Genomic DNA, 9,851 nt, shown 5'->3' on the forward strand with positions numbered 1-9,851 from the left:
CCCCCCCAGCTAGCTATAGGTTTATAATCCCATGGCACTGTGACTAGATCCTCATTGGGCATCATTGAGCTGTGGACCAAAATGGGGGTGGGGATGAACCAGCAACCCACTGAATGAGAAGATTCGTTTATGGGAGGCATTTTATGATGTGCTCAGAATCTTTGAATGGGGTAAGGAAGGCAACACTGAGTATTGAGAAAATCCTAGAGCAAGATGTCATAACACTATATGAACTGCCTAGAACTATGGAATCTCCCAAAGAAATCATTAGCAGGGGGGTGGGATTAACATAGAAATTAATTACTAACTTCTGATAAATAGGATTTAATGAAGTTTAAGACCTTCATGATGAGAGCAGGATAGAGTGTGAATTTTGTGACAAGTGATGCCCCTTTCATTAGTCAATGAGTGACCCAGTGCCAACTAAGGCAGGCATTATTCCCAATTGTCAGTGTACCAATTTCCAAAATGAGGGGGAAAGACTCTTGGCTTTGTATTAAGGTGGAAAGGCCTGCTTCAAAGATCAATCACCAAAGGGTCAGTGCCTAAGGTGAATATGGGCCATAGTAGACCAACCCAAGGGATCAGGGAAGGGGTACAACTGGTGATTTTTTTTTCACACCAACACCAGTCACAAAATCACAAGGTCTCAGGGTGGTCAGGAAGGGAACTCAAACACCAGTGAGCCTAACACATACCAGAGTAAGAATCACCCCCAAATGGTCATCTAGTCTTTGCTTGAGGACATCTTATTGAGAGGTAACTCATTACCTCTCAAGGCAGCCCAGTTAGTCCACCTTTGGATTCCTCTGATTGCTGGAAAGTATATCCTTATTTATTCCCTAAACTTCCTTCTCCGTATAGTTGTACAAACAATTATGTGCCTGTTTTGTGGAAGGGTAGGGGCTGAGGTTACAAAGACAAAAACAAAAGAGCCTCTGCCCTCAATGAGCTTACATTCTATTGGGGGGGTACATGGGAGGGTGCAACATAAACAGATAAGTATATACAAAATTTTGTACAACTGTACCTTCCCACCACCATTGTTCCTAGTTTCGTTCTCTGGGGCCAAGCTGATAACCCTTCAAATACTTGAAGACAGCTAGTATGCCCCACACCCAGTCTTGTCTCTAGGTTAAATGTTCCTAATTCCTTCCCTTAGTTTTCATGTGTCAGGGTCGAGTCTCCTTGTCATCCTGGTGTCTTCTTCTGAATGCTCTGTTGTTCAAGTCATTTCAGTCATGTCTGACTCTATGACCCCATTTGGGGTTTTTTTGGCAAAGATGCTGGAGTGGTTTCCCATTTCCTTCTCCAGCTCATTTTACAGATAAGGAAATTGAGACAAATAGGATGCTCTACTGCTTATAAATGTTTTCTCTAAGATGTGGCACACAGAACTCACCACCATATTTCAGATGTGGTCTGTCCAGGGGAAAAGATAGTAGGACATTCAAATCCCATGTTCTGGAGCCCATGTCTCTCAATCCAGCCTAAGTTCACAAAACTTTTGGCTTTCACATCATATTGTTGACTCATATTGAGCTTGCTAACTGAAACCCCACATGAACTGTTGTCTTGACCTACCTCCTCCATGTTGTGCTTGTGAAGTGATTATTTGAGCCCAAGTAAAAAACTTTACATTTACCTTACTTAAGATTCATCTTTTTTAGACTCCGTCCATTGGTTGAGCCCATTGAGAACTTTCTGGATCCTCATGTTGTCGGTCACTGAGTTAGCTTATCCCACCCAACTTTATGTCCTTTGCAGAGCTCTGACTATGGAGATGATGTCAAGGTGATCTTTCCAAGCTCATTGTTGATGCCCATTAAATTGATATGCTGTGAATGTTATTGCTAGATTGGAAAAGTCATTTTGTGTATTCTCTTCAGCTTCCTTACCTTCCTACATCCCAGAGCTATTGTGAGGATTAAATGAGATAATATTTATAACATGCTTAGCACAGTGTCTGGAACATAGTAGGTTCTTTAAAAAAAATACTTGTTCTCTTCTGCCCCCTTCCCATCCAGCTATGTTGCCAAGCTAGGACTGTGTGATGATGGATTCCAGGACAGGTACAGAGAGGACATAATGGTGTAAGTGTCTGTTTGTGTATTTATCAGCACATTTCTTCTGACTGCCCCTCAAACTAAATATAAATGATTTTGAAATTTTTCTTTTGTTTCTGATTACTTCTGGCACTGCCCTCCTCCATCAATGTGGATAAAGGAAAATGGACCATACCAATGTTACCTGAACACTGGCTGTAATTTTGGACAATTATCACATTTCTCTTGGACTGTCACAGAAGGTGGACAATGAGCTCAACCCAGAATTGAATAGGATGAAAGAGAGGCTGAATTGCATTTGGGGGATTGTGCAGGGCTTTCAATGAACCCATGCTGTTTGCTAGCACAAAAGCCTGTCTTTTCAATACCAATATCCTCCCAGCGAGGCTCTCTGGCTGCAAATCATGAAACACTACTATCTGACGAATCAAATTTATGGCCTCACCGAGGTAGTGTCGAGCCTGTCGGTAGCGAAAATGGAGGCAACAATAATAAGCAAAGAGAGTGAGCAGAAATGAATCAAGTCAGCCCTGCATGGCTCCAAGACGTCACTTCAGGTATGGGTCATTGAGAACCAATCAGAGGACAGCACAGATCACGTAGGTCCCATCGAAGAAGGTTGGGTCAGGTCTGATGGAAGATGGGCCAGTCAGTAGAGCTGATTCTCCTGAGAAGGCAAAAGGTTATAAGGCTAGACATCATGGCGGCCCACTTTGGGAATGACACCACCAGAGTTTGGCCAAAAAAGCTCAAAATGACCTTTGGTCAAAAGGACCAAAATGCTCCAACTACGGACAATGTGGGCATTATGCATTCTGGGTGCCCTTCCCAGGAGAAGTGCACCTTGGTTTTCCAGAAGGTAGAGTGTACTGTTCTGGTGATAGAAAATGAAGGTTGAATAGGGAATAGGTGCCACCGTAGGCCTTGAAGAACTTAATTCCTCCCCATCAACCTTTCTTAATTCCTTTTCACCTAGACTCATGGGGCCTATACAGTAGTGATGACGAGGGCTCGAAATAGAGAGCATTCTGTCAGAATGAACAGTGGGTTCCTAGTGACAATGATATTCCAGTCACTTTTATGAAAGATGCTTCCAGACCATTAGAATGTAAGCTCCTTGAAGGCAGGTTTTTACTATTTCTTCATATCTCCAGCACTTAGCATAATGTCTGGCATATACTAAGTGCTCAAGAAATATTTGTTGGCTGATTAAGGGGTATAAAGCTCTATGGGAGGAAGTGCGGAGGTGGGGCAGCTAGGTGATGCAGTGAATAGAGTACCAGCCCTGAAGTCAGGAGGACCTGAGTTCAAATTTGGCCTCAGACACTTACTAGCTATGTGACCTTGGGCAAGTCACTTAACCCTGATTGCCTCACCAAAAAGCAAAAAAAAAAAATAGCTAACATTTGTGCAGTATTTTAAGGTTTGCAAACCACTTTATAAAGATTGTTTGATTTGTGCGATAACAGATATAAAGTGGTTTACAAACCTCAATCTGCTAGTTGGATACTAACTATGATTATGTTATTATTTACTCATTTTATTGAATTTGATCCTGTGAGAGAGGTGCTGTTTTTGTTGCTATTTTTTTTCAGGCGTGTCCAACTCTTCATGACCCCATTTGGGGTTTTCTTGCAAAGATATTAGAGTGATTTGCCATTTCCTTCTCCAGCTCATTTTACAGGTGAGGAAACTGAGTCAAACAGGGTGAAGAAGTGACTTGCCCAGGGTCACACAGCTAGAAAGTGTCAGAGGCTAGACTTGAACTCAGGAAGATGAGTCTTCCTGTCTCCAGGCCCTGTTGTCACTTTACAAATGAGCAAACTGAGTCTGAGAGAGATTAAGTCATTTGCCGAGGGTCACAGCACTAGTAGTTTCCTTTAAAAGTTTCCCTAACTCCATATCCAGGGCCCCATCCACTGGGCCACCTAGTGCTGGCAGTTAGGTGGCACCATAGTTCATAAAGCACCAGCCTGGAGTCAAGAAGACTCATTTTCCTGAGTTCAAATCCAGCCTCAGATCCTTACCACCTGGGTGATAGAGCGAGTCACTTAACCCAGTTTGCCTCAGTTTCCTCATCTGTAAAATGGGCTAGAGAAGGAAATGACAAATTCCAGTATCTTTGCCAAGAAACCATCCTCCACCCCCACAAATGGGTCACAAAAAATTGGACACAATTGAACAACAACCACAAATAAGACAACTGACATGAGTGGGTGAGTCTATTGCACCAAGAGTCAGCAATGCCCCATATTGTCTGGTAGGCAGACAGTAGTATGCAGTGTTGGACCTTCACAATGGATGCAATAAGATTTCCAAGGCAGAAGATAAAGAAAATATGGCTTTTGTCTCTCTGGTGAGATTCTACAGATCGAAACTGATGCCCAAGGGATTTCTGGGTCCTCTGTCACTTTTTAGTAACTCATGGAAAAAGCGGTTGGAGGTATAAGCTACCTAGAAGCCTTGGAGTATCTCCGTGTCCTCGTCATAATTGGAAGGATGTTGGCAAAGCATGAGGAAAGGTTGCTGAAGGTCCCAGAAATGTGAGAAGCCACTGGTCTGAATGTCAGCTGGCGATGGCCAGTTCTTGGAAGGCTCTGCTAAGTTCAAGGGTCCCACAGAATCTCAGCAAGGAAGAAGTACTAACTTCAAGAAGATAGACGTGCTCATCACGGGGTCAGGTCCCAAGAAACATGAATTCACTTATTAACAAGTATTTATTAAGTGTCTATGTGCTAGGTACATAGCAGCTAAGTGGCAGCATAGTGCATAGAGCACTGGGCCTAGAGTCAGGAAGATTCATCTCCCTGAGTTCAAATCCAGCCTCAGACACACTCGCTGTGTGACCCTGGACAAGTCAGTTAACCCTATTTGCTCAGTTTTCTCATCTGTAAAAATGAGCAGGAGAAGGAAATGATAAAGCACCACAGTATCTTTGCCAAGAAAACCCCAAATGGGGTCACAAAGAGTCAGACATGACTGAAAACACAACTAAACAACAAAAACACGTTAGGCACCAGTGGGGACACAGACAAAAATGAAACAATTTCTGCCCTCAAGGAGTTAACATTTTTCTAAAGGAAAATGACATGTACACTTATAAGTAAAGACAAAAATATAGTAAGATACAGTAATTACAAAAATAAAGTGATGGGGGGTCAATAGTGACTAAGGGAACAGGAAAGGTCTTGGGTAGGAGGAAACAATTCCGCTAAGCTTTGAAGGAAGCCAGGGCTTCTTAGAGGAGTAATTGAGGAGGAAGTGCATTACAGGCATGGAAGACGGCTTGAGCAACGGCAGGGAGAGGGGAAGGACAGGCTCCAACCACCTCCCTCTTGAACCACTGTAGTAGCCTGCTGGGGGGTCTGCCTGCCTCAAGCCTCTCCTCACTCCAGTCCATCCTCCATTCAGCCACTGAAGTGATTTTCCCAAAGCACAGGGCCAGTTATATAACCAACACGCACTCACACAATAAACTCCAGTAGGTCCCTATGGCTTCCACTGGCAAATACAAAATGCTCCATCGGGCATTCAAAGACCTTCATAACCAAGCTCCCTCCTACCTTTCCAGTCCTCTTATACCTTCCTCCCCACAATATACTCTTCAATCCAGAGACACTGGCCTCCTGGCTGTCCCACAGACCAGACACTCCATCCCTCAGCTCTGGGCATTTTCTCTAGCTGTCCCCCATGCCTGGAATGATCTCCCTCCTCCACTTCTACTACTGACCTCTCTTGTTTAAGTCCCAACTAAAATCCCATCTTCTACAGAAAGTCTTCCCCAACCCCTCTTATTTCCAGTGCCTTCTCTCTGTCATTTATCCTGAGATAGTTTGCTTTGTGACTCAGGAGGAGTAAGTGACTTTGAACAGCCCTCCCCCACTTAAATTCAATTCACTTGTAAGTTATGGCATCATCTTCCTGATGTCATAGTTCTCTTCGAGAACAAAGGACAAACAAAAACAACAAACAATGGCACATAATAGATGATTAGTAAATGCTTATTGATTGATTGAGAAGTACCACGCATGATCAAGAATAAATAGAAAAACAGAGTTTGTGAAAGGGAGTCATGTACATTAAGCCTAGAGAGATAGGTTTGAGCCAAACCACAAAAGCCTTTATTTAAATGCTAACAGAAGAGTTTGTATCTTAGCCTAGAAGTAAGAAAAGTAATGTTTGAGCTTATGTATACATATGTAGAGGGCAGGGGTGACATGGTCAGACTTGTGCTTTAGGATAATCAATGTGGCAGCCATCAGTGGCTGGATTGGAAGAGTTAAGTTGGACTGGAATTGGAAGATGATCTCAAGTGAAGAGACGAGGCAGGGAGACCAATAAGGGTGGTATCCTTGTGAGTGGAGAAGAGGGAGCAGAAGTGAGAGGTGACATGGGAAGAAGAATTGATAGGACTTGGCAACTGATTGATTATGGAGAGGGTGAAGGAGAGGAATAAATTGACAATGAGTCTGAGGTTATGGACCCAAGTGACTGGAAGGACAGTGGTGCATGCCCTTGGCAGGGAAGAAGGGAGGGAACCCGGGTGGAATGGTGGGGTGAGGATAACAAGTTCTCATTTGGCCATGTTGAACCTGAAGCACCTATGGGGCCTCCAGTTGGAGATGTCCAACTGTTAATGGAAGACTGGACCTCAGAAGAAAGACTAAAGCTGGGTATATAGATCTAGGAGTCATCTGCATAGAGGTGATAATTGAGCCCATGGGAGTTGATTCTATCATCCAGAAAGAAAATACTGAGAAAGAAGAGAAGAGGGCTCAGGACAGGGCCTATTGGGATGCCCATGGTTAAAGAGTGAACACAGATGAAGATTTAGCAAAGAAAGGAGAATCAAGAGTGAGCAGTGTCACAACAATTCACAGAGGAGAGAGCATCCAGGAAGGGAGGGTGGTCAGTATACTCAAATATTGTAGAGAGGTCCAGAAGGATGAGGACCGAGAAAAAGCCATTGAATTTGGCAATTAGAAATTAATAAGACCTGAAGATTTTTCTAGGATCTGGGAACTACTATTGGAAATTTGCAAAGAACTATGGTATCTTTACAACACATCTTAATTATCTCACATATGGGAATATGGCTAAGAAGAATCAGAATAAAATATGGCAGGAGCAGGGGAGGATGATCTGGCTGGAACCCCCTGTCCCTATTTGGAGATCATTAGGTTGAAGAATGTGATCAAGGACATGGCAAATTGCCTTGGATGCGCACCAGTGTTGGCTCTTACAGGTCCAAGGTGGTTCTTTGTTTTAACCAATGTCAGCCTACAGGCACTGGGAGCAATTTTATACTCGAAGATCAATGGCCACCAGGAGCCCACTGCATTGGCCAGGAGAGAATTCACTGACAATGAGCCTCATTATCCCATCCACAAATTGTAGCTCTTGGCTCTGATTCGCGCTGTCACTAATAGACTGGATGTATGGAGCTTGATTCCAAGTACAAGCTAACAACAACCCACTGAGTCATATCCTAACAATGTTAATTTGGATGACACCAGCCAGCAATGGGAAATAGTGATGGCCAACTATGAGTTTGGTATGTATTGCTGGAAAAGGAAGATTGGCACAGATGCAGAAGCCTTACCCCACAAGCCCTGGCATTGGAAAGCTTGGTGATGCCCATGGAAGGGGTGAAGACAATCTTGGACATACAGGGAGCAAAGGTGCTCATTCAAGGAAGTGAGGAAGGGATTTCCATTAGAGCATATCATCAACAGAAAATATTTTAATGCTAGACAATCCCTCCCAGCACCAACTGTCCTTAGATGATTTCCTTATCAGCACCAATAAGATTATTGTTATTCTTCATCCTTCATACTCAGAGAGGACCAATGACATCACATTCAAGGTATGAAGGGAGGGGAACACTAATACATTGTTAGTGGAGCTGTATGTCCAACCATTCTGGAAAGCAATTTGGAATTATGCTAAACTGATTGAAAGAGGTGATACCTTTTGACCCAGACATTCCATAGCTAGGTATATACCACAAAGAGGTCAGTAATTAAAAAGAAAGTGCCTATACATACCACAATATTTACCGCAGCACTTATTGTGTAAGAAAAGAATTAGAAGCAAAATAAATGCTCATTGATTAGAGAATGGCTAAGCAAATTGTGGCCTATACATGCAATGGAATAGTACTGTGCCTTAAGAAGCAATGAATATTATTAATATAGAGAAGCATGTAGGCAAGACTTACATGAACTCATGCAAACTAAAGTCAACAGAATTGGGAAAACAATATACACAATGACCATATGTAAATGGAAAGAACAAAATAATTAAAAACCAATGCTGCAAAATGATAAATGCCAAACTTGACTCCAAACATAAAATATAAGAAGGCACCTCCCTTCCCCACCCCACTTCTCAGCAGAGATGGGGAACTATGGATTTGGGACACTGCATAGCAACAGATTTTTTTAAATGTCTTCATTAGTTTCTTTGAACTAGTTTTTTTCCCCTCTTTTTTATTCTTTCTCATAAAGGGTGACTCTCTGAGAGGGCAGAAGGAGAGATACATTGGAAAATGTAGGTGATATAAAAAAGTATTAATAAAAATTTATTTTTTCCCATTTTTGTACAAAGGAGAGGGGATTGAAAATTATTTTTGCTGCCTGTAATTACTGCTGAGTTATCTTGTTATGGTCTAAATGAAATACTTCGCTATTTGATTTATGACTCCCGCATAGTCTATGACTATGGTCTAAGGCTCGAGCTATGATTCCCCAAATAATCATGATTACTCCTAAACACCATCCTGACGTGATCAAAGCTGAGCTACCAGAGGAGACCCACCCTAGAAGGGTTCAAAGCAAACCACCCTCTCTGTCATTGTCACATCCTTCCTTGCTTTCTGGTCTTGTCCACTGACTTCTTCCTCTTGTCTGTCTGAGTGCTAGCGCCCAGTTCTCAGCTCCTTTGCTGGGCAGAAATGACTGATAGACTGAGCCCAAAGACTGATGAAAATCAGGTCACCAGGTCACCACTTACCCAGAGTCACTCCAATGACTCATCCCTTCTATTAGTCCTCAGGAAGTGATTTTCCCAGAATCTTACCATGATAGGATTGAAGCATCCAGAGCCGAAAGGGACAGCAGAGGACATCTAGTCCAACCTCAAAATTTTACAGATGAGGAAACAAGTTCAAAGAAGGGTAGGGATTTACCTACACAGCCAGTATGTGGCAGAGCCAAGATTCAAACTTGGGTCTTCTAACTCCAAATTCACTGTGGGCTGGATCATGGAGTAGAGCTTCAGTGCGGAAAAAAGGAACTAGTAGCCAAAATTGCTTTATTTTACCAAGAAGGAGACTGAAGTCCATAAAGGGTAACTTGTCCAAATTCAAAGCCTGGCCATAGGATCATAAACTTTTGAGCTGGAAAGGAACTTAGTGGTATCTGGTCCAACCTACTTATTTTACAGATAATGAAACTGAGGCCCAGAGAGCATGACTTACTACAGGTCACAGAAAATTCCAGAAAAATTCAAAAAAAATTTTAAATGCCCCCCAAAATTCTAGAGAATTCCAGAGTCATGATCCAAACCCAGGTCTTCTGACCTCAAATTCAGTGTTTTTCCCACAGGACCAACCTTCCTATCTGCTACCGGGCTCTTTCCACTGTAGCAAGCCGCCCATATTAGTTTTCAAAAAGAAAAGAAAAATCTATACACAAAGGGACAATAACAAACAATTTCCATCAACAGTACAAGGAGGGTCTTTTTCTCACATAGTCTCCACTCTTCAATTCCTTAATCAGCACC

At 42.6% G+C, this 9,851-nt stretch overlaps 1 protein-coding gene across 1 annotated transcript in view; it reads right to left on the bottom strand.

The window, feature by feature from the left end:
* Positions 1–7,734, bottom strand: part of LOC114028489 (actin-3-like) — a 122,596-nt gene extending 114,862 nt beyond the window's left edge. The window contains exon 1 of the mRNA XM_027842747.1: positions 7,669–7,734. Coding sequence (XP_027698548.1) covers positions 7,669–7,734 — 66 coding nt within the window. The remainder of the gene's footprint in view (positions 1–7,668) is intronic.
* Positions 7,735–9,851: the final 2,117 nt, after the last annotated feature.

The sequence above is a fragment of the Vombatus ursinus genome, unplaced genomic scaffold (assembly GCF_900497805.2).
Source record: "Vombatus ursinus unplaced genomic scaffold, bare-nosed wombat genome assembly UNPS02014884.1, whole genome shotgun sequence".
Classification (NCBI taxonomy): domain Eukaryota; kingdom Metazoa; phylum Chordata; class Mammalia; order Diprotodontia; family Vombatidae; genus Vombatus; species Vombatus ursinus.